Source organism: Musca vetustissima, unplaced genomic scaffold (genome assembly GCF_032173495.1).
Source record: "Musca vetustissima isolate MV318-11 ecotype Yass unplaced genomic scaffold, APGP_CSIRO_Mvet_v1 utg1177, whole genome shotgun sequence".
Classification (NCBI taxonomy): Eukaryota; Metazoa; Arthropoda; class Insecta; order Diptera; family Muscidae; genus Musca; species Musca vetustissima.
In genome coordinates, this window is record NW_026883349.1 from 21,191 (window position 1) to 47,721 (window position 26,531).

General features: G+C 35.3%; 1 protein-coding gene across 1 annotated transcript; it reads right to left on the minus strand.

The window, feature by feature from the left end:
• Window positions 1-12,640: 12,640 nt before the first annotated feature.
• On the minus strand, window positions 12,641-25,542 carry LOC133330212 (cullin-3). Its single transcript, XM_061538677.1, has 11 exons — window positions 25,389-25,542; window positions 19,089-19,472; window positions 18,757-19,020; window positions 18,191-18,688; window positions 17,954-18,124; window positions 15,424-15,591; window positions 15,090-15,204; window positions 14,825-15,015; window positions 14,519-14,742; window positions 12,898-13,036; window positions 12,641-12,826 (listed from the first exon to the last, which is right to left on the minus strand). Exons 1-11 carry the CDS (start codon window positions 25,446-25,448, stop codon window positions 12,674-12,676), a joined length of 2,367 nt encoding a protein of 788 aa, XP_061394661.1. The 5' UTR covers window positions 25,449-25,542; the 3' UTR covers window positions 12,641-12,673.
• Window positions 25,543-26,531: the final 989 nt, after the last annotated feature.

Consider the following 26,531-nt stretch of genomic DNA (forward strand, 5'->3'; position numbering starts at 1 on the left):
TATCGATAGTAATACAAAATCTTATCGATAACAATTTTTTTATATATCATATATATCTATATTTATATATTTTTTTAGAAATATCAACGATAACAATATTTTCTATGCTTTTTGTTATCGATAACAATATTTTCTACCCGATATTTCATCGATAATAATATTTTCTATATAATGCGTATTCGATATCAATATTTTCTAAAGAAAATCATCGATAACATGATTTTTATATTGAAAATTTAACCGATAACAATATTTTTCATGAAAAAAAATCTTATCGATAATAATAGAAAATGTTATCGATAATATTTTTTATTAAAACATTGTCTAAAAACTTGTTCGATTGCAAATCTTATCGACAACAATATTTTTATATAGAAAATATCACCGATAAAAATATTTTCTATAACAATTCGTATCGATAACAATATTTTTTTACAACATTTATCTTCTACATAAAACGTAACCGATAACAATGCCTCCTAAATAAAACTATTTCGATAACAGGATTTTTTATCGCAATTTTAAACGATAACAATATTTTGAAATTATATCGATAATTATTTTTTATAAAAAAACATAGCATTAACAAATGTTTTTATATTGAAAATCTTATCGATAACAATATTTTTATATAGAAAGTATCACCGATAACAATGTTTTCGATGCTATATTTTATCGATAACGATATTTTCTAACCGATATCATATCGATAAAAATATTTTTTATAAAAAAATATTCCAATAAGAACGGGTTTTTATAGAAAATCTCATAATATTTTTTCCTTTAGACAAACTTATCGATAACAATATTTTTTTCTTCTGGAAAACCTTATCGATAATAATTTTTTCTAGAAGATAAGATCGCTTAGCGCATCTTCTCAACTTTTATCAATGAATAATCTCGCCCTCTTCCTCTCCTGTTATTTTTTATCAGTTTTCCTCCTTTCTTCGATTATTACAACGAAATTCAATTGGCACACTTTTCAATTTCCAGCAACAACAATAACGACCTGCACACAGTTCATTGATTACAATATTTTGTAATTGTTGTTGTTCTTGTTGTTATTGTCATCGTCATATTCAATTTTTATTTACATTTAATAATAACAAAAGGTCAGCGTTCATATTTCAAAACCCGCACACACACAAACATTAAGTTTGGACTTGCATTCTCTTCAAAGATTGTTGACGATTCTGTCTGTCCGTTTGTCTGGAACCCCGTGGTGATGTCTAGAAACTGAGATTCCGAGATGGATGGAGATTGTTTTGGTTTTTGCACATTCTCTTCTCAGGTCTAGTGTTACAGGTCTACGAGACAATAAATGTGGCATGGTGAAAAAAACCAAAACATCGACATCCAAGTGGACTAAAAGGGGGGAAGTGTGCGACAGGTCCACATTCAAAAGTTGTTGTTACTTCATTCATTTACGCATGACAAAAACGCATTCCGATTTGGCATTGAATTTTTTGTTTGTTTGTTTTGCGAACTGAGTGTCGCACACGATTACTACTGACTGAGTGCGGTGGTGGTGTTGGCCATGTGTTTCGAACTGCCAACAACAACACAGCAGCCAGACATTCAGTCAGACGGCTGGAGAGCCAGACTGTCAATGGTAACGGATTTAGTAACGCACACGATTTTCGTTTTTGTTATACACCCTACACCATGTTGGGGAGGGTAGCTTGAGTGTGTCACATCGGTTGCAACACTTCGAAAAAAATTAGAGGAGCCAAAAGTTCCGATTTTCGGAATTTTGAAAGATTTTGTACACATTTTTTAACCGAATTGACTGTAATTTAAATATTTAAGATAGAGTTTCGAAATATTGCACACATACTGTTACATTTACTAGAGTGTTTGGTATTGACAATAGGGTACATGGTCTTCCTTTAGGTATAGACCTCATATAGAAGTTCTGCCAGATTTTCGGAATATTGAGAATTATGGACACGTTTTTCAAACGAAATGGCTATAATTTGATATTTTGGATTCCCATTGGGTAAAAAATGTTTCCACCAAAAATCATAAATATCGATCCACGTTTTGGTGTAACCCCATTTAAATGTTCCGCTCGATTTTCGTTATTTTGGAGATTGTGGATATGATATTTAACCGAATTGACTGAAATTTGATATTTTAGATTCTCCAAGGGTAACGATTATTTCCACCAAAAAATCATTAATATAGGTCCATTTTTAGGTATATGCCCCATGTAGAAGTTCCGTCCGATTTTCGGAATTTTAGGATTTGTTACCAGTTTTTCAACAGAATTGGCTGTAATTTAATATTTTGGATTCTCATGGAGTGGCAAACCTCCCCACCAAAATTTATTAATATCGTTCCACGTTTAGGTATTGCCACCATATAGAAGTTCTGCCCGATTTTTGGTCTTATGAGGATTATGGACACGTTTTCAAACGAATGTGATATAATTTGATACTTTGGATTCTCATGAGACCAAAAATTATCATTATCTTTCCACGTTTAGGTATAGCTTTCATATAGAAGTTCCGCTCGATTTTCGGAATATTAAGAATTATGTACACATTTATCAACTGAATGGGCTGGAATTTGATTATATTGGATTCCATTGGGCTTGCAAACCTCCCCACCTAAAATGAACAAATTAGGGTCACCCATATAAAGGTTCCGCCCCATTTTCGGAATTTTAAGGATAGTGGGCTCGTTTTTCTACCGAAAGGGTTGTAATTAGATATTTTGGGATTCCCATTGGGTGTCGTATTTTCCCACCAAAAATGATCAATATCGGTCCTTTTTTAGGTATATGCCCCATATAGAAATTCCCCTCGATTTTCGGAATTTTGGGGATTGCGGTCATATTTTTTAACCAAAATTGCTGTAATTTGTTATTTCGGATTCTCATGTAAAAATCGTCCTACCAAAAATGATCAATATTGGTCCACATTTACGTATAGGCTCCATATAGAAGTTCCGATCGATTTTCGGAATATTGAAAATGTTAGACCATTTTCTCAATCGAATTGCCTGTAATTTGAATAAGATTCTCATAGGGTGGCAAACCTCCCCACCAAAAATGATTAATATCGGTCCACGTTGGGGCATAGCCCCATATATAAAATTTTCGCTCCAATATCGGAATTTTGGACCAGTTTTCGCCCGAATTTGCTTTAATTTGATATTTCGGATTCTTATTGGGTGACAAACCTCTCCACCAAAAATTATAAATATTGGTCTACGTTTTGGTATAGCCCCCATATATAGGTTCCGGCCGATGTTCGGAATTTACGGTATTCTGATGGTCCTAGGCTCAATTTTCAACTGAGATGACTGTAATATGACATACCAGGTTTTTGGGAGGACAAACCTCTCCACCAAAAATTATAAAAATAGAGGGTTTAACCGAACTGCCGGTAATATGGAATTTCAGGTTCGTGGTGGTTAAAAAATTTAGGGTATTCTGATGGTCCTAGGCTCAATTTTCAACTGAGGTGACTGTAATATGACATACCAGGTTTTTGGGAGGATCAGATCATCTTCGCAGAAAATTGTCCGTATAGGTTTATGTCTTGAAATAGCCTCAATGTAAATGTCCCGCCCCGTTACTGGTTTTTGGATAGTCCTAGGCTTAGTTTCTAACCGAACTGCCGGTAATATGGAATTTCAGGTTCGTGGTGGTTAAAAACATTATTCTCATTTTTTTTCAATGTAGGTCCTTGTTTTGGCATAACCTTCATGAAGCGGGACCTATACGCTTCGATTTAGGTATTGCAGGTCATAGAAAAGACATATTTGCCGATAAATTTCAAAATAGGTCAATTTTTATATATAACCTACACATATAGGTCTCGTGCCATTTTAAATATTCTTATGGTCCTAGGCGGATTTCCCAACCGATATGTATGTAAGTAAGCTTCTGGGCTTTTTCATAGTAAAAATCTCGAACATTTTCAATATAGGTCCATATTCTGACATGACCCCGTATAAACATCCCATACTATTTTCCATATTCTAAAAGGGCTTTGAAGCATTTTCCAGGCTTGGGAGAATGATAAAACATCTTTGCCGAAAATGATCGATGTATGTCCAATTTTTGACATAGATCTTATTTATTAGTCACGCATTATTTGAATAGTCCTAGGCTCTCTATTCCAACCGAAGCTACTGCATGTCCATGTTCTGTCATAGCCCCTCATATGAAGATTCCACCATATTTTATGTATGCTGAAGGTCAGAGAAGCATGTTTAGGGTCTTGGAGGGTGAAAAAACATTTTTCCGAAAGTAATCAATATAGGTCCATGATCTGTAGGTTGAAAAACCTCTATGCAGAAAATGTTAAATATAGGTCCACGTTCTGTCATAGCCCTTATATGAAGATTCCGCCACATTTTTCATATACTGAAGGTCATAGAAACATGTTTAAGGCTTTGGAGGGCGACAAAATCTCTTTGCCGAAAATTTTTATTTTTTATATTGGTCCCGGTCCGTTTCAGGTTTTTTGTTCCTAGTCGCATTTTCGAACAATGTGTATTGAAGTATGGGTTTATCAACTTCTATGCAGACATTTTTATAGGTCCATGTTCTACCATAGACCCCGTATAAAGATTCCGCACTTTTCAGTATATTGAAGGTCATGGAAAAAAAATTCTTCAACAAATTTTCATATTTTGGCCCATGATCTGGAGAAAAAAATTCTTCAAAAAAAATTCATATATTGGTTCAAAATCGCACTTAGTTTCGCTATGTTGATGGCCCTTTTTATTTAATTTTGCTATTTGATTTGATTTGAATTTTATTTTTTTTTTGAATATGGGATATATAGGTCCAAATGTTGTTATAACCCCATATAAAGGTTCCGCGCCCTTTTGGTATTTTGGGGGACCTAATCGCATTTCTTTTCAACCGAACCGGTCCATACATAAAATAAATTTGAAATTTCGGGTTCGTTTAGACTTAAAAATATGTTTCCGTTATGGGTCCATTTTTGTTTCATTGCCCCCACATGAAGATCCCACACTGCATTTCTTATTTTCATGATTCCATGCGCAAATCCAATCGAAGTGCTCGTCTTCCCAGGTTCTTGGTGGCTTCAAAAAAACTTCTTGGCCAATTTTTTTTTTTCAAATATAGGTCCATTTTAAATATTGGCCTCTATATTATGGTCCCGCACCCTTAACCGAATTTTCCCAACCTGAGTGTTTTTATTATAATTTGTTTTTTTTTCATTTTCTCAGAGAAAACCCGAACTTCTGGCAGCATAAAAAACTGTCGACTCATTTTTAATGCAACCTGATGGTGGAGGGTATTATAAATGTTCGGTCCATATTATGCTCATGATTCCATGCGCAAATCCAATCGAAGTGCTTGCAATTCGTCTTCCCAGGCTCTTGGTGGCTACAAAAAAAAAAAACCTTTTCACCAATTTTTTTTTTCAAACATAGGTCGATTTTAGTCGCAATATTAGGGTCCTGCACCATTAGCCGAAGTTTATAAATTGCGTGTTTTTGTTTCTCAGAGGCCGAAAACAGAACTTCTGGCAGCTTTGAAGAGTTTATTTCGATGTTAAATGGCCTCAACCTGATGGTGCAGGGTATTATAAAAGTTCGGTCGGTATTAATAATGTTCCGACTTTAAATAAAAAAAACGAAAACAAAAAATTGCCATAAGGCCATTTCCAGTTAGCGACTTTTACCATAAACGTTGGCCTACCCAAACTTCTATCCAAACCCCTCGCCCGGCTCTTCCTCACACACGCTCTCTATAAACTGCTGACAGTGTCTGACCGATTTGAAAGCTAAGCAGCTGTTATTTTTTTTTTAATTTTTCTGTTGAGATTTACAAACAAAATATTTGTGCTGGGTCTTTACAATTTGGTGCGATTATGTTTGTTGTTGCTGTTCGACTTTACATTGAATTTTTTGTTGTTTTTGTTAATTTTTTTTCGTTAAATACACTTCGACTTCGATCTGTACATGTGTACCGCGTACCGGAGATTGGAAAATACACAAAAACAAAATCACCAAACAAACCAAACCAAACCAAACTGCGAACAACGGCGAACTTTTTCAAATAACCGAATTTTGACGTCACTTGTTTGTTTTTGTTTTTTAAATTGTTATTGTTGTTGTTATTATTAATATTCGATTTTTATGTTTGTTCTATGAATTTGTGGGGTGCGCGTCTCTTTGCGGATTTTTTTTTCTTTGCTGTGGGTCTTCTGTCTGCCTTTACGTCTTTTTTGTTTGCTACCAACCACACCACACACGATTCTCTTCTCAACTAGTCTAGCTGTTGGTTGGTGTATCTCACGGTCTGTTCTTCTTCCTCAATTTCGATATTTAGTGTGTTATTCCGATTCGATTCAATCCGATCACGATACGTTCTTCTTAACCGTCCATTAGTGACTGAGTCGAGTAAGCCCCGCAAATGTTGAGGTGAAATACTTAGCTGTGTGTCTCTGTTGGTTCTGCTCTGTTTGGTGGCATTGTCTGCCTTGAGATTGTTGGGTGTTTGTTTGGTAGTCGCACTCTCAGTTTTGGTTGTTCGACAATCTCTCCAATCTGAAGTTGTTGATGAAAATATCTGATAAGACATGCCATTTACAAACATTGGGAGAGAGAGAGAGAGATCGGACTCCTCAAACATCTAGAGCAAGAGAGGATGTTTAACACAACCACATGCGAAGATAATTGTAAAAATTACCGTTAAAATAATATTGGTTCTCAGACGAAGAAGGACAGGCAAGGATATTTTAAAAGAAATAATTTTTCAAGGTCTACAGACAGGCCAGGATTTTTTAAAAATATTTTTTCAAGGGGTAACAGCAAGCGTAAGGGATGATAGATACAAAGCAACGGCTCTGATTGGCTTTAACATGACGAAGTCCAGGCTTATCTTGGTCCCTCTTCCATCTCAATTGTGGACATTTACCTCCCCGTGGTGCCACCTGTGGTAGCTATTTTCATCACCCGATGAAATAGTGAGCTAATATGTGCCGCGAGTTCACCCAATAGAACTATAAAAAATGGGTTGAGGCGTCGGGTTAGATGCCCACACTCGGAAAACCGAACCGTCTATGAAAAAGCAAGGAAAAAGAAAACCAAACCCACCTAATGCTGACGACCCCCGCTAACGTATAAAGCACCACGATCTGCGAATCTGCACTTGGAATGTGCGCTCGTTGTACAGAACAGGCGCAGTGTTCGCTTTGGCGGATGTACTCAAGAAGTACAAAACCGATATTATTGCCTTACAGGAAATGCGATGGAAAGGGACAGGCGTATGTAAATCAGATGATTACGCCCTGGATTATAGCTGCCATGAAACAAGACGTGCATTTTGCTGCGAATTTATATTTAGCAGGAGAATAAAAGACCTCGTCTCCAGTTTCCCACCAGTAGATGAGCGAATTGCTATAATCCGCTTAAAAGCGAAGTTCTTCTATATCAGTCTTATTTGCGTAAATGCTCCGACCGAAGATAAAGATGAACAGACCAAAGACATATTTTACGATCGCCTAGAAATAGCATATGATCGCTGCCCTGGCCATGACATTAAAATTATGCTAGGGGATTTTAATGCAAAAATCGAAAGGGAAAATATTTTTGGTCCCATTGTCGGAAAATTCAGCCTTCACGAAGAAACATCCGACAACGGTATGAGGTTGATTGACTTCGCGGCAGCAAAAAACATGGTAGTTAGCAGCACCAGATTCAAGCATCTCGATATACACAAGGAAATCTGGATTTCTCCTGATTAATCAACAATAAATCAATTTGATCACGTTGTGATAAACGGGAGGCATTCGTCCAGTGTATTAGACGTTCGATCGATCAGAGGATCGAATATCGATTCGGACCATTACCTTGTGGCAGCCAAGGTTCGCATTCGTCTTAATGTATCAGTAGAGGTGCGATCTAATGTAACGCGGAAGTTTGACGGCGAAAAGCTGCAAACACAACAGGTAGCCGAGGCCTAACCTTACCCACCTGCTTGACGAAAGCACTTCTTGTCCCGATAATAGTATAGAAGCACAACGGCAAAGAATTGCTCACTCCCCACAAACTGCAGCAAAAGCAAAACTTGGGTACCAAAAACCGCCATCTAGAAACCCGTGGTACGATCAGGAGTGTCGTAATGCTACTGATGTGAAAAATGTAGCGTATAGGGCAACCTTGCAGACAGTAGCAACACGTAATGTGATGGAGAATTATCGGGAGAATAGGAGAGAGGAGAAACGTATTTTCAAAAAAAAAAGATAAATACCAAGAAAATCGTGAGCGTGAGCACATCGAAATGTACAGGGGTCAGAATGAAGTCCGGAAATTCTACCAACGAGTAAAGCACCACACCAAAGGTTTTGGCGCAGGCACATCCCCCTGTAGAGATTAAGAAGGAAACCTTCTGGTATCAAATAGTAGCGGCGAAGAGGATACCCCAGAACCAATAATAAATGACGGTATATAGTGTATACCACCTAACCAATATGATGTCAGAATAACAATCAATCGGCTGAAGAATAATAAAGCAGCAGGTGCCGATAGTTTACAAGCCGAACATCAGCTGATTAGTACAATTTGGCATCCTGTGTCCCGTGCAGAAAAAAAGGAGAGAAGACGATATGTGCCAACTATATAGAAATAAGTCCATCGCATATAAAGTGTTAACGACTGAAGCCAATGATCAATGACATCATTGGACCATACGAATGCGGCTTCAGATTTTCACTCTGCAACAAATCCTGAAAAAAAAACCCACTAAAAACACATCGACACTTTCCACCTATTCGTCGACTATAAGGCCGCATCCGTTCAGAGGTGTATAAAGCCATGTCTCCGTTTGGCATTCCTTTAAAATTAATTTGGCTATGCAGGATAATTTTAAGTGGCACAAGATCAGCAGTTAATGTCGGAAAGGACCTCTCGGCGCCCTTTCATACCGAACGAGGTTTCAGACAAGTTGACAGTTTGTCGTGTGACCTTTTTAACATCCTGCTGGAAAAGGTCATACGAGAGGCAAATGTGAACAGAAATGACACTCTGTACACCAAACAACACATCTTACTCGCCTACGCCGATGACATCGATATAATGGGTGGAACATTGCCAGGGGTAACAGCCACCTTTAAACAAATTGAAAAGGAGACTGCCAGTAAACGGCGAGAAGACCAAGCGGGTGGTATTAACGCGCAAGACGTCCAGTAGACTCGGACCAACTGTGGAACTTGAGAACTACAGCTTCGAGGTAGTCAAAGATTTTATATACCTTGGTACCGCTATAAATAAAACGAATGACATCATTTTTAAAAATCGGAGAAGGATAGTGATGGCCACCGATGCTACTATGGTCTAAGTAAGCAATTTTGAAACAAGGCCACCTCCCCCCAGACCAAACTAACACACTACAAGACGCTGATACTACCTTTGCTATTATATGGATCTGAAGCATGGGTACTTTCGCAAGCAGATGAGTCAGCTCTTAGAGTGTTTGAGAGAAAAATTCTCCGAAAGATCTATGGCCCGATTTGCGTTGACGGTGAATATCGCCGACGAATGAACAATGAGTTGTACCAGCTATTCTCGGCACATCGACATTGTTAGACGTATTGAGATGCAGCGTCTACGTTGGCTAGTTCATATTGTGAGAATGGATGAAGATGCCCCAGCCCAGAAGGCATATAAAAGCGTACCAGCTGATGGTTCACGCCAAGACCAAGTGGACGACAACATTGCCGAATATGATCTTTCAAATTGGAAAAACTGCACAAAAGACCGACGGGCCTTGAAATCTTTTTTAAGCTCGGCTTATGGAACGAAAGTTCTGTCACAAGCCAGCTAAGTAGGATTTTTTAAAAATATTTTTTCAAGGCGTGGATTTTTTAAAATATATGTTTAAGGCGTGGATTTTTTAAATATTTTTTCAAGGCGTGGATTTTTTAAAGAATATTTTTTCAAGGTGTGGATTTTTTAAAGAATATTTTTCCAAGGCGTGGATTTTTTTAAAGAATATTTTGTCAAGGCGTGGATTTTTTAAAAATATTTTTTCAAGGCGTGGATTTTTTTAAAATATTTTTTCAAGGCGTGGATTTTTTAAAGAATATTTTTTTCAATGTGTGGATTTTTTAAAGAATATTTTTCCAAGGCGTGGATTTTTTAAAGAATATTTTTCCAAGGTGTGGATTTTTTAAAAATATTTTTTGAAGGCGTGGATTTTTTAAAAATATTTTTTTGAAGGCGTGGATTTTTTAAAGAATATTTTTTCAAGGCGTGGATTTTTTAAAAATATTTTTTGAAGGCGTGGATTTTTTAAAAATATTTTTTTGAAGGCGTGGATTTTTTAAAGAATATTTTTTCAAGGCGTGGATTTTTGAAAAATATTTTTCAAAGGGTAACATCCATACAAGGCGTGGATTTTTAAAGAATATTTTTTCAAGTCGTGGATTTTTTACAAATATTTTTTCAAGGCGTGGATTTTTAAAAAATATCTTTTCAAGGCATGAATTTTTTAAAAACATTTTTTCAAGGCGTGGATTTTTAAAAAATATCTTTTCAAGGCATGGATTTTTTAAAAACATTTTTTCAAGGCGTGGATTTTTGAAAAATATTTTTCAAAGGGTAACATCCATACAAGGCGTGAATTTTTAAAGAATATTTTTTCAAGCATCCATACAAGGCGTGGAATTTTTAAAGAATATTTTTTCAACCATCCATACAAGGCGTGGATTTTTTAAAGAATATTTTTTTTAAATATTGTATCCCCAATCGAAAATGCGACATTTCCCTTTATTAAATTAAAACACTGGTTTATTTTTTGTTTCTTTTTTTGCATTATTTTACATTCATTTTTATTATCATTATTTTTTATTTTTCATTTTATAGTGGTTGTTCTTGGATTTGTTTTATTATTTTTTTTGTTTGTTATTAATTTATTAATATTTTTATACTTAAATATTTAGAAAAAAAAAATGTATATTTAAAAAAACTCAGTGGATTTTTTTTGTTTACTTCATGGGTTAGATTCAAGCGCCGAACAAAAAATATATGAAAACTAAAAGTAGAGAGTTCATTGAATGAAAAAGAGGGCAGGTCGTGGGAATTTATGGGGTCATAAAATAAAAAAAAAAAACAAAAAATCACAAAAAATAATAAAAAAATTTCAGCGGCAAGTAATTACAATTTAACAAAAAAAAAATAAAATAAAATTTAAACATTTTGAAGGAAAGAATTTTAATTCCAAAACCCTGTTTTATAGATGAAGTAGGGAAACAATTCCCATTTTTCTTTTTCAATGTATGTATGTGTGCTGAGTGTGTTTATATATTTATATTTGTTGTTGTTGCATGTAAAAATTATTGAAAAATAAATTAAAAAAAAAAAAATAATTCAAAAAAATATATTTCAATTATGATAGTGACCCTCTAATGTTTAGCTTAAGTATTGAGGGGAGAGAGAGACAGAGAGGATTTTCTTGTGTCCTGATTTGCCGTTGGAATATGAATAAGCATTGTGATTGAAAATAATTTATATCTTTTTATTTTTATTTTTTTATACAAATTTTAAAATCTTTTTATTTTGTTCCTAAATTTTCCATAAACGATATGAATGAAGAGAAGTGGGGGTATGGGTTGCAAATTTCCATAATATATTTTTTTTTCTTTTTTGCAAATTCAATAATGTACAAATTAAGCCGGGTTTGCTTTCCCAAAGTAACACAATACCAAAGCCAAGGGTATAAAATTTCTAAATAAAAATTAATAAAAAAAATATATATATATATATATATATATAAAAAAAAAAAAAGAGAGAAGGATAGGATAACCTTATTAGAGAGTGGACGATGATATCAAAATGTGGGTGTGTTTTGAATTTCATATTTTACTGATCGTTCATTAAATTGAGAGGAGGAGTTGAAGGAAGAGGTGTTTCAAAACAATATTTGTTGTTTTTAAATTTTATTTTTAAAAAAAAGAGAGGGCATCATTTTCATCGTGTTCATTTTAGATTTTTTTCTTGATTTGCTTGTGTCCTTGTGTTTTTGTTGTATAATGTATAATTAAAAATCTAACTATAAATGAGTTTTTTGTTTATTAATTATTATTTTTTAAATATTAAATCAATTCTCTTCTTTATATTCTATTCATATATCGATCATGTGTTTTGTTGTTGTTGTTTGTTTTTCTTATTCTTCTTCTTCTTTTTCAAAATAAACAATATGTGTCTAATACAATTAATTTGGGGCACGTTTTTCAGTTCCCACAATAAATGAACGAAAATTCCAACCACCACCTGGAAGATTTTGGATCCTGGTTGGGGCGGTTTACATTTTAAAAAGTCTACAATTTTGTTTAAATTTCTCCTTGTTGTTGTTAGGCATTTAAAGAGTATTCACATGCCAATGGTAAATGTGGATGATGGGGTGTTGTGAAAACGTTTTTTTTTATTCCAAAATTGTTTCAATAAATAAAAAAAAATATTTTGAGAATTGGTTCCATCATTTGTTTTTCCCTTGTGTTTTTTTTTCTAAATTCTTCACAAAAATTATGAACATGATTTTCTAAAGGATTTCAATTGTTTTCCTGTTGTAAGAAGAAGTGTTATATGTGGGCATGTATGTGTGTGTTTGTTTTTATAGTAAGAAGGGGGTCATAATCATCAGCAGCAGCATCTTCATCTTCTGATCCACATGTTTTGACACTTAAGCTAGATAAACGTAAACCTTGCGATCATCTGGCGTTCTAGCCAAATATTCCCGTTCGATAAGACCTTCTATTCGTTTCTTAATCAGTACCGGTGAGGGTAGGAATCTTGATTTCAATTGTGATGTAACATCGGACACCAGTAAGTTGTGCTGAAATAACAAAACAAAAATAATTTAGAATTGATTTTTGTATTTGAATTAAAGAAACAAATCTTTCATACCGGCATACGCTTTCTAGCCTTCATAATACGAACAATCGCCGCCTCAATTTCATGTTTACGATCCTCATCAACTTTGCCGCGTGTTTCTTTGCGTTCTGGCTCGGTATCGGCTTTAGCGGCCACAGTTTGAATTTTAACTCTGGAAGAAAAAGAAAAAAAAACACAGATCAATAAAAGAAGTTTTAACTATTATTATTAGTCCGTGAAAAAAATCTACGCTTTATTAAGTCCTTGAAAAAAAATCTACGCTTTATTAAGTCCTTGAAAAAAATCTAGACCTCCAAAAAATACTCTTTAAAAAATCCACGCCTCTTATAGACGTCCAAAAAATACTCTTTAAAAAATCCACGCCTCTTATAGACGTCCAAAAAATACTCTTTAAAAAATCCACGCCTCTTATAGACACCTGAACAAATATTCTTTAAAAAAATCCACGCCTCTTATAGTCCTTTAAAAAAATCTATAGACCTCAAAAAATATTCTTTAAAAAATCCAAGCCACTTGACCTCAAAAAAATCTACGCCCTTATTCAAAAAATATTCCTTTACAGACCTCAAAAAAATCGTTAAATAATATACACTTCTTATAGACCTTATTAAAAAATCCAAGCCTCTTATAGACCTCAAAAAATATTCTTTAAAAAATCCACGCCTCTTATAGACCTCAACAAATATTCTTTAAAAAATCCACGCCTCTTATAGACCTCAAAAAATGTTCTTTAAAAAATCCACGCCTCTTATAAACCTCAAAAAATATTCTTTAAAAAATACACGCCTCTTATAGACCTCAACAAATATTCTTTAAAAAATCCACGCCTCTTATAGACCTCCAAAAATATTCTTTAAAAAATCCACGCCTCTTATAGACCTCCAAAAATATTCTTTAAAAAATCCACGCCTCTTATAGACCTCCAAAAATATTCCTTAAAAAATCCACACCTCTTACAGACCTCAAAAAATATTCGTTAAAAAATCCACACTTCTTATAGACCTCAAAAAATATTCTTTAAAAAATCCACGCCTCTTATAAACCTCAAAAAATATTCTTTAAAAAATACACGCCTTCTATGGTCTTTGAAAAAATATTGTTTAAAAAATCCCCGCCTTCGATGGTCCTTGAAAAAATATTCTTTAAAAAATACACGCATCGGTTATGTCTAGAAAAATATTCTTTAAAAAATACACGCCTCTTATAGACCTCAAAAAATATTTTTTAAAAAATACACACCTCTTATAGACCTCAAAAAATATTCTTTAAAAAATCCACGCCTCTTATAGACCTCAAAAAATATTCTTTAAAAAATACACGCCTCTTATAGACCTCAAAAAATATTCTTTAAAAAATCCACGCCTCTTATAGACCTCAAAAAATATTCTTTAAAAAATCCACGCCTCTTATAGACCTCAAAAAATATTCCTTAAAAAATCCACACCTCTTACAGACCTCAAAAAATATTCGTTAAAAAATATTTTTCCAAAAATATAAAAAATATTATAGACCTCCAAAAATATTCCTTAAAAAATCGACGGCTCATTAAGCCTTTGAAAAAAATATTCTTAAAAAAATTTATTTTTTATATATTTGTGAGAAAATATTTGTTTTTTGGGAAAAAGTAACTCACCTGTGGAATTTCGAAACGAAGGCATCGTTCACCAGAAATTCATCCGATGGATCGATATCTTTAGTTTTTGTTTTAGAATTTCGCACCAGCAAACGTTGTGAGGGTTTACCCATCGATAGCGATTGAATAGCACGCTGCAGTTCACGTTCGGGTATATCAGTTTCCTGTAGAATTTCCTCATATGTCATAACTTCGCGATTATTGAATAGCATCAATATGCACATCTAAACAAATCGAACAAAAAGAAAATGAAAACGAATTAATGAATTAGGGATCGCAATAAATAAAAAAAGTATTTGACATTACCTGATACGTCGACACCGTCAAAATGTGTTTACGTGTTGTTGTGGGTATTGCACAAGCTGTCGCACTTGTCGATGAGGACATACTTGAACTGGGAGCTTCTTTATCAGCAGCAGCAGAGGCGGCTGCGGCGGCGGCATTGGCATTTTCCGTTGGTTTACGTCCATAGAAGACAGCATTTAGACAAGCATTGCCTGTGAAAAATAGAGGGAGATTATTTTTTATTAGATTTAATTATTTGTTTTTTTTTTTTGTTTTTGTGACCTACCCAATTGTGGTTGCAGAGTCAATTGACGTCCTGAATGTTTATCCAAATAGAATTTCTTAAATATTTCATAGGCTTCTCTGGGAGCAGCTGGTATATTACAATTGGGCGTTGAAGTCTAGGACATATAAAATTTATTTTATTACAACTTTTTAAAAATTCAAATGAGATTGGTTCCACAATGACAAAAGGAAGAATATATATTTTCATCTAAAGGAATTTTTGTGGTATTGTCTTCCTTTTGTCATGATGGAATAACAAGTTTTGGAACACAATTCTTATTCTACAAAAGGTTAAAAATTTACCCCAGAAATTGTTGTGGTTGTTCGTTACATACCTGTGTGGGCCAAAATCCTGTAGTTAATATTCTACATGTAAATTCTACAGTCAAATTAATGTTGTGATTGGTTATATAGGTTTTGAACTCCTCATTGGTGGTATTCGATATAGACATATCCTTGAACATTCCCTCCAATTTAGATGTGAATTGACAGCCACACTCAGTCTGAAAAAATAATAATAAATTTAATTGATTTTTAAATTTTTTTTTAAATGGTAACAGGCGTAAATTTATAAAAATAATTTTTCAAGACCCAACAAAAGGTCTGGATTTATAAAAATAATTTTTCAAGACCCTACAAAAGGCGTGGATTGGATATTTTTTCAAGGCCTACGCCTTGTGTTGGCCTATAAAAATATCCTTTAAAAAATCTACGCCTTGTGTTGGCCTATAAAAATATCCTTTAAAAAATCTACGCCTTGTGTTGGCCTATAAAAATATCCTTTAAAAAATCTACGCCTTGTGTTGGCCTATAAAAATATCCTTTAAAAAATCTACGCCTTGTGTTGGCCTATAAAAATATCCTTTAAAAAATCTACGCCTTGTGTTGGCCTATAAAAATATCCTTTAAAAAATCTACGCCTTGTGTTGGCCTATAAAAATATCCTTTAAAAAATCTACGCCTTGTGTTGGCCTATAAAAATATCCTTTAAAAAATCTACGCCTTGTGTTGGCCTATAAAAATATCCTTTAAAAAATCTACGCCTTGTGTTGGCCTATAAAAATATCCTTTAAAAAATCTACGCCTTGTGTTGGCCTATAAAAATAAAAATATCCTTGTGTTGGCCTATAAAAATATCCTTTAAAAAATCTACGCCTTGTGTTGGCCTATAAAAATATCCTTTAAAAAATCTACGCCTTGTGTTGGCCTATAAAAATATCCTTTAAAAAATCTACGCCTTGTGTTGGCCTATAAAAATATCCTTTAAAAAATCTACGCCTTGTGTTGGCCTATAAAAATATCCTTTAAAAAATCTACGCCTTGTGTTGGCCTATAAAAATATCCTTTAAAAAATCTACGCCTTGTGTTGGCCTATAAAAATATCCTTTAAAAAATCTACGCCTTGTGTTGGCCTATAAAAATATCCTTTAAAAAATCTACGCCTTGTGTTGGCCTATAAAAATATCCTTTAAAAAATCTACGCCTTGTGTTGGCCTATAAAAATATCCTTTAAAAAACGCCTTGTGTTGGCCTATAAAAATATCCTTTAAAAAATCTACGCCTTGTGTTGGCCTATAAAAATATCCTTTAAAAAATCTACGCCTTGTGTTGGCCTATAAAAATATCCTTTAAAAAATCTACGCCTTGTGTTGGCCTATAAAAATATCCTTTAAAAAATCTACGCCTTGTGTTGGCCTATAAAAATATCCTTTAAAAAATCTACGCCTTGTGTTGGCCTATAAAAATATCCTTTAAAAAATCTACGCCTTGTGTTGGCCTATAAAAATAACCTATAAAAAATCTACGCCTTGTGTTGGCCTATAAAAATATCCTTTAAAAAATCTACGCCTTGTGTTGGCCTATAAAAATATCCTTTAAAAAATCTACGCCTTGTGTTGGCCTATAAAAATATCCTTTAAAAAATCTACGCCTTGTGTTGGCCTATAAAAATATCCTTTAAAAAATCTACGCCTTGTGTTGGCCTATAAAAATATCCTTTAAAAAATCTACGCCTTGTGTTGGCCTATAAAAATATCCTTTAAAAAATCTACGCCTTGTACGCCTTGTGTTGGCCTATAAAAATATCCTTTAAAAAATCTACGCCTTGTGTTGGCCTATAAAAATATCCTTTAAAAAATCTACGCCTTGTGTTGGCCTATAAAAATATCCTTTAAAAAATCTACGCCTTGTGTTGGCCTATAAAAATATCCTTTAAAAAATCTACGCCTTGTGTTGGCCTATAAAAATATCCTTTAAAAAATCTACGCCTTGTGTTGGCCTATAAAAATATCCTTTAAAAAATCTACGCCTTGTGTTGGCCTATAAAAATATCCTTTAAAAAATCTACGCCTTGTGTTGGCCTATAAAAATATCCTTTAAAAAAGCTACGCCTTGTGTTGGTCTTTAAAAAATCTAAGCTGTGTGTTGGCCTTTAAAAAATCTACGCCTTGTGTTGGTCTTTAAAAAATCTACGCCTTGTGTTGGTCGTTAAAAAATCTATGCCTCTAATTGACCTCCAAAAAATATTCTTCAAAAAAATCTTCGCCTCTTATAGAGCTCCAAAAATTTTTCTTTTATAAATCAACGACTTGTAAGGACCTCAAAAAAATATTCTTTTATAAATCAACGACTTGTAAGGACCTCAAAAAAATATTCTTTTACAAATCCACGCCTTGTAAGGACCTCGAAAAATATTCTTTTACAAATCCACGCCTTGTAAGAACCTCGAAAAAATTATCTTTAACAAATCCACGCCACTTATAGACCTCCAAAAAACATTCTTTAAAATATTAAGGCATCTAATAGAGCTCAAAAAAATATATTCTTTAAATTATCAAGGCCTCTTAATAATATCATTTGACTTACCTTCAATTTTGAAATCATATTCTTTTCAAAATCATCAGATACCGATTTATTGAGCAGCAATCTCTTGGCCAAATGAGTTTTGTAGTATCGCTCGAAGACATCCTTCTCCAGCAGGAATCTAAACAAAACCATGGTCTTATCCAAGATAACTTCAATTTCCTGTTCGCTCATCTAGAAACAAACAAAACAATTAAATCTCCATTTCTTAAAATTGAATTTATCTCCTCCAAAACTTACTCCTTTGCCACCCTTCTTCAGTTTGTCATCAATGAATAGCGACAAATATTCCGGTGATTTGGAATTCAAATTAAGGAAATGCTCAAAATCAGACGATATGACATTCTTAAATAGCCGATCGTTATTGAACGAATGATGCAGAAATTGATCGAAACGATCTTTCAGATCCAAAAGATTTTGAACAAATGTTATGGGATTTGTGTTGCCATTCTCCTCCTCCTTGACCAGCATACGGCCCTGTTCACGCAAATAGGCCGACATTGTGTCGGCAATAACTTTCAGACCCTCGTCTTTGAGGCGTGAAAATAATTTATATGTACATGCCAAATCTTCGGTTTTGGAATTTTTGATCATATAAACGACACCGGAATTTTCCATTTCGACAATGGTTCGCATGTGTTTCTTGATCAGTTCATCTTCGACAACTTTGACGATACGCGGTTCGGTGTCTTTGTCTAAGTAGAGGGCGGCCCGTGAGGATTCTTCCATGATGCGTTGCTATAAGAAAAAATATCCGATGTTGAGTATTTCAAAATGAATGATGAATGGAAATTATGATTACTTACCTCCACCTTCCTTAGATAGACACTGGCATTGTTTTCAGCCAAAAACTTTTGTGATTCAAATTTATAGAACGAAGCCGATTGTGCCAAGAAGGGTTTCTCAAAATCATCCTCATAGACCGAACGGGAGTTTATACCCAAGGCCATTAACATTTGGCAAGCATTTTTAATGGCCAAATGATTTATGGCCTCGCCGCTGCGTTCATCCATGACCATATTCAAAAGGGTTTCACGCAAAGCTTTCTGGATTTCCGAATAGCGAACAATCTGCAAGAATTGAAAAGCACCACAAATTAAAAAAATAAATCAATCTCCATTGTTTGAAAATCACCTACCTCATCCCTAAATAATATTAGACCCAAATTATAGACATTTTCCACTTCCCGATTCTGCACATAGACACGATCCATATACATTAAGATGTCGCGTATCATTACCATTGATGTCTGATGATCAGTCCAGGCTTGATTCAATTTTGGCAAAAAATTATTATGTAAACTTTCGAGGACATCTTTGCGCACCTTCTCTTCGAGATGTTCCTTGACCACTTCACGCAAACCGAAATACAAACGATGTCCATATTTATGTAAGACCATATTATAGGCATTACGATATAATTGTTCAAATGATAGACCGGAATTGTTTTTCTTTTGAATTTCCTGTATGGCATTCTTTAAGCTGGCCCATATTGTTTCGACATACTTCTCGTCCATGGAGGCCTGAAAGGAAGGAAAAGAAAAATAAAATGGAAAATTAGTAAAAATTGGGAAGGAATTTTGAAAAAATTTAAAAAATCCACGCATTTTTTTAGTCCTCAAAAAATATCCTTTAAAAAATCCACGCCTTTTTTCGTCCTCAAAAAATATCCTTTAAAAAATCCACGCATTGTTATAGTCCTCAAAAAATATCCTTAAAAAAATGCACGCATTTTTATAGTCCTCAAAAAATATCCTTTAAAAAATAAACGCATTGTTATAGTCCTCAAAAAATATCCTTTAAAAAATTCACGCCTTGTAAGGACCTCAAAAAATAATCTTTAAAAAATACACGCCTTGTAAGGACCTCAAAAAATAATCTTTAAAAAATCCACGCCATGTAAGGAACTCAAAAAAATTTTCTTTAAAAAATCTTATAGGCCTTGTTTTGGCCTATAATAATGTTCTTAAAAAACTACTTTCAATGACCTCTTAAAAAATTCCTTAAAAATCAAGCCCTTCATGGATCGAGCTTCTCACAAAATGTGAACTTTCTGAAAATATATTAATCGAATATCAAGATAATGGAATGCCAGCTTTGATCCAAACTTTGAAAATCGAAATATTTTTTGCCAAACCAACAATAAATTCCAAGATGGGGTCATAGGGACAACTTCATATGGAACTTCTCCAAAAATGGTCAACTCTGTGGAAAAAACATAGACTTTTTAAAACCGAAGACCTCCGCAAACCATAGGCTTTTTTACTTGTGATGTTTTTAACATAATGACGTCATTTTCGGTATGTGCAAGGTGGTCGTGGCCGATTTTTCCAAACCGATTTTCCATAGTTTGTTATTTTGTTTCCTTTCGACGTGGTCCTCAAAAAAAATTTTCCATCGATTTTAGAACCTCATCGTGGAGGTTCTAAAAAGTTTGACCTGCCAAATTTAAGTCCATTTTTTATTTTTCAACCTTCTTTTTTTACTAACTTCAAATCCATTATGACGATAATCGGGATGCCATAGCGGAAATTTCTCTTGAATTTCTTCCAATTTTAAATTGGCAATTCTCAATGTCCTGGGCGAATAGGTTTCATGCTTATTGTGAGAACTTTGTTTTGAAAAATTCCCATAATCTCTTCTGCTGCCGCCGCTGGTCATACATGATTTCAATCCAATCGAATTTCGAGTAAAAACTCCACCGCTCGTATTCAATTTACAATTACGACTTGTGGAGGGTAGTTCGGAATCATTATTATTATAGTTGTTAGGACTTTGATTACGATGTGTGGCGAATCCAAAACCTCTTCTATTACCGCTTACAAATGTGCCAGAATTACTATCATTTGTTTGTCGCTGCGGATTGGATGGGCCAACAAAATGATTGATTCCACGATGATCATTGATTTCTCTTCTACCCGTTCCTCTGCGCATTGATGATACTGATTTATTGCCCGTTGCTCTTTTGCAATTAAGGGATTTATAAAGATCGATTTTTTTTTTTTTTTTTTTTTTTTTTTGGAAAAAAAAAATCAATTTTTCTTCGACTAAGAACTAAGAGAAAAGGAAACTATAAATTTGAAATAGACAAGAAAATGTCTGTTGTCAGACATCAGACGTCATAGGGGCGCCGCCTTTGTTGTATTCGTAAAAAATAAAATTAAAAAAAAACTTTGAGTTTTTTTGTAATGTGGTATAGCTGAGGAAGATGGCCAGTTGATAACGCCCCCACACCTTGCATATAATGTAAACGATTAATGCGTTATACGAAAAAACTTTCATTGTTTGCCTTTGTAATGGCCATAAGATATTAAAAAAGTCTCAGTCGGTGTTGCCGACAGATATATACCCTCAGCCTGTTGTTGTTGTTGTAGCAGCTTGTACTCCTGTATATTTCTTTTTAATCTCCTCAATCTGGTTCTGCTTCTAACTCCAAATTCAAAAAGGCTGCGACCTGTATTGGTTTTGTCCACTGTGAAATTGAGGTTAGATGGGGGGTTTGGCTGGTGTAGCGTGTAATATGCCGGACAGATATTATTGACTGCGCCGTTAATTCATGCCCAATAAGAATTGACGCTGCTACACCATTTGTACCAAGACCAGTCTGGTTTGTCGGGGTGATCACCGAGGATCGTACACACACGATATTCTCAAAGTGCTTCCTTAACTACATCCGTGTGAGTTCAACTCAAACTAGCTTGATAGGTGTGTTGATCTAGAGGCTCCCTTTTGTATCTTTGGACGTCTCTCTCCAGATCATGAAGATCCTTCCTGGCATGCCATTAGGCAATGATTTGGATGACTACTTCTATAACACCAAAGCAGGTATAGCATCTACAACATCTTGTTGTGTTGATGGACAGGAAGGATCTTCGTCTCCTCATTTAAGTGGTCTATTGGAGTCATGAGGAGACACCCTTTTGCAGTCCATGTTAAATTTTGTTTCGATCTGGCAACTCCTTCATATAGAAACAGGTGTTCAAAAAAATACGCATCCGCAATTTTTTTACAATGAAAGCACGCATTTCTAATTTTTCCATTGTAAAAAATTGCGGATGCGTTTTTTTGAACACATGTTTCTATATGAAGGAGTTGCCAGATCGAAACAAAATTTAACATGTGTTCATAACAGAGATGGAAGTTTCCAAAGCACTTAATTTTTTTCTGTTTATACTGCGCTTTTTGTTCTAAACTAAGAACTTTCCGAACTGACCCCAAGTGCTAATATAATATAGCGACTTGTGAACTTTGTTTCTGATCCTGATCTTATCGCAAATAAATGTGGCGTGCGCGGACGACTTATATAGGCTATCGAATGCGAACCTTGGGCTAGTCGATGGTCAGATTTGTGGACCCATCGACCTGCACATTCAAAAGTAACCGCATCTCCGCTGTCCATGTGGTAAACAGTATGACCGTTGATTTAGTGACGGATATTTCCATATTCCTCGACCGGAAAAAATTCAGCTATTTCCAAGAGGTAGTGGTTGAGCCTCTCGTAAATGTCATCAATTTTGGGTCCTGACGCCATGATCGTACACCTTCCGCGTATGTTACGATATTTACGCCATCCGGCGACCGTGAAATTTCCGAAATATAGAGGTTTAACAGTTTCAAACTTGGCTGGAGGGTTGTTCTCTCGACGTGCTGGAACGGCTTGGCGTGACTGACGGTATCAAATGCCTTTGATATGTCCAGCGCCACCATAACTGTCCTGTTACACGGACTGTTCTGGTTGAGTCCTTCCCTCAGTCGGTGGTTTTGCGGAGGTCTTCGGGATTACTACACATTGGTTTTATTATTTGCTTTATGTTTTTTTCAAATCATCTTTGGAGAGGATCTAGATGATGTTGCTCTAAAGACGCTATCTTAGAATTTAATGTAGGTTTGGTAAAATATTTCGATATGCAAAATTTTTATAAAATCATAATTGCCATTATCATGATATGGAATTAAACAATTTTCAAAAATATTGACACTTTGTGAGGTAGATACCGGAAGTAGTGGACCCATATTCAAGCTTGGTCTATGTAAAGTAAATATAATACCATGTGCAAAGTTTCGATGAAATTGAACATTTCTTTCGATTCATATGAGAGTTTTTTGAGAATGTTGAGCCTTTGTGTGGGCGAGGTGCTACCAATTTTGGGGGATGTACCAGAAAAAATGGACCATTATTTTATAAAAAAAACAAAAATAAAAAATAAATATTCAGACTTTGTGATAATAAATCATTTTCCGAACAAAACTCTTAAAAGAGTAGATTTACGAGGGTGTGTTAATCACCCAGAAATGTTATCGGACTTGCTGAGGTTTCACCATTGCATTACGTTGAATACATATACCTACATATGTATATGAAATGCAAGCCCGATAAGTGAATATTATTTTATTAGGGGATTCCTAGAAATTAAGAAATTACTTTAAGCGAGCGATTCGATAGCGCGATACTGTGTAAATATCTAATTATTAGATCATACATTCGTTTTTAGGCAATCGAAAGTACAACAATGCTCATATTGACAAGTACGTTTGGGGTCTTGTAGATGAGAGGACATCGATGACTACTCAAGGCTCCAAGTGATAGCGTTGTTGTCCATGGTAAATTATTGCTCGGAAAATTTGACACCTAATGAGAAAGAAATTAGAGCGACTTCGGTTAGAAAAAGTACCTAAACTACCCAAAATATCGTATAATTTTAGTAGCATTAAATGGGGACTATTCTAAAAAAGGAGACTGATGTCGATAATTATTTTTGGTAGGAAGATTTGCCACACAATGCATACTCATCAAAGAACCAAATTACGGACAATTCGGTCAAAAAACGTATCCAAAAGAACAAACATAAAAGCTGGGCCAGGCTCAGGGGGAGAGTCTCGGAGGAAATGACCGAGTGCCTATGATCCCTGAGCAGACGAGGCGAGAATGGCCCCCTAAATTACCATCTCAAAGGTCTGGGTCATTACCTCTTAAAGTGACCCCCCAAACGCAGGGGTCATGCGACCTCGTGCCCATTAGCGTTCCATGGTTTGCAGTCAGGGTCCCGATTGTATTAGAACGAATCCTTGTTAATACCTAGGCGCCTCAACATGTTTATTCAGGTTTATTGCCATAGTAAGAAGCTATGCCATAGTCGACCTAAATTTCTCACCAAAAACACTTTCTATGGAGACGAACAAAAACAACATGGTACGCGATTTTTCGACTGATGTTTGTGTGGCTGCCTTGCCACCCCCAGTCTCGAACTCTACAAGGTCAGATTTCAATGAACCCCCTCAATTGTTGACGAGACAAGCTACTCCCCTGAACCTCTCTATTGCCTCAAATCCTGTTACTCTCGACGACGTGATCGAAAGCCTGGAGAGGCAGACGGATCTTCTCCTCAACTTATTAAAGGAAACCGGCTACTTCCGCCTTAGTCAGGAGAGCATCCCGAATCAACTCTGGGACGACTCACCCTTGCCATGGAAACTACTGTGATCAACACTACGGTGACGAACACGGTAGCTATCCTGTCTCGTCCGAAGCAAGGTGAGTCCTCCCAGATGATGAGTAGGGGTGTAAACCCTGGCGAGCTTGAGGATCCGAACTCCATGGCCTGTAGTGACGTCGCTAGATTTCTCAGCGGAGACTGGTACTGAGATTGGGCGGAAACTGGTACTGATGAGACTCCCGTCGTTAAGATGGATGAATCATCAGTACCAGAAACTGCAAGACAAGTCAACCCCAATCGGAGGGGACAGTGACTCCATCACGGAAAAGGAGTTCCTTTTGATCAATAGGAAACTCGAATTCATCCGTAAGTTCTCCAGAAACTATCAGAATGATATTGCGAAGGACTTCTTGATTGAAAGGAATCCTAGACCTAGTGCGAAGACCACCACGGTAGTCCCTTCAAAGAAGGAGAAAACTGTCGGAGGTCCTAGTACATCTAGAAAGCTGTACCTGAGACGTCTAAGCCCTCAGTAGCTCCGAAGGGTAAACTGTGTACTGAGACGTCTCAGACACCAGCATCCACGAAGACGAAGCGTAAGGGACTGTCGAAGTCAGCTCGACCGAGAGCTGTCTGCGCATCAGCATATGATTCGAAAGAGGGAGGAGGAGCTGCTATAAGCTACCCAAAACTGGTATGGGCGATAAATAGTTTTCAACCCTATAAATCTCCAGGTGTAGATGGTATAATACCGGCCATGCCGCAACACGCTGATGAACGACTATTAGTCTTTCTGCAAGACATTTTTAGGGTTTGTCTACTTTTATCGTACATACCTAGTCTATGGAAAGATAAGTATCTTAAGAATTGTCAAAAAGGACACAAAACCTACCAATTTATAACTGAATATATATTTTTTCTGCTCAGCCTATGTTTTGCCTTACCTTGGATATAACGAACAATTTTGCTTTATAGGGCATTATAAAATTGCTTTTAAATACTTACCGGGAAAGCGCGTATACGCATCTTTCCCTCCTTTTTGGGAGGGTTACTCCTGATATTCATTGTCTGTAGACGGCGACAATTTTCCTCCACTTTATCAACTTGACGTAACGCCGCCTGGGGGGTGCTGCTGCTGGCAGTTGTTTACAAAAAAACAGCAACACGGGTGACAGCGGTGCACCTGTGTGTTTAAGTTTTCGGGAGCAATTTAGTGTGAATGCGAGAATGACACACTAAATGTGAATTGCAAAAAAAACAATAACAACCACAACAAGAAATGATGGTTGGTTCGGATGGTTCGATGGTTGGCTGGTTGTTTTGTTGGTTGATATATTCTATGGTCACTCTTTACAATAATCCTGAAAAGGAAGAAGATAGAAAAAATAAATCAAATGAGTTATAAGACACAAACAAAAAGAAATGCAAAAACAACATCAACAATATTAATTATTTTCATTATAATTTATGTGTAATTATTTGTTTGTGTGTGTGTGTGTCTCGTCGGACTCTGTGTTGTTGATTTTTTGCAAATCTGTAATGATGAGTAGGAATTATTGTTGAATGCATGCATGATTGCGGCCGCCTCTGCCTAGGTATGCTTGTTGTATTTATTGTTGTTATTTTCTTGTCATTGTTGGCGGCTACTGTGGCTAGCCTTCTCTTGAGTTGTTGCTGAGAGGGACTCAATGGAGGAGAAGACAACTTATTTTTCCATTTTTCATGATTTTCACTGTCATCGGCCAGTAGCTGCAGCATTACACATTTTCTTCTTCTTGGATTTTTTTTGTTCATATTATTTTCCTTTGATTCATGTCCATCCATACGTCCTCCTTTTTTTCTTTTCTTTGCTATTCACTCTCCTCACAAATAAAACTGACTGACTTGACTGCCTCTGCTTGTTGTAATAAAGACTACTTTCAAATTGTCAAATTATTACAAAATCTCTTGTGTATGGACAAAACATTTCATGTTCGTAACAATTGCCGTTATGCGGTGATAAATTTGCAATATTTTTCCCGTAAGATTTACACACAAAAATATATATTTTTTTATAAAAATTTATTTACTTGACTTCAATTTTTCATTTTTACAGCACACACAAAATAAAATGAACGTATAAGTGAAAATGATGAAAGAGCAAAAAAG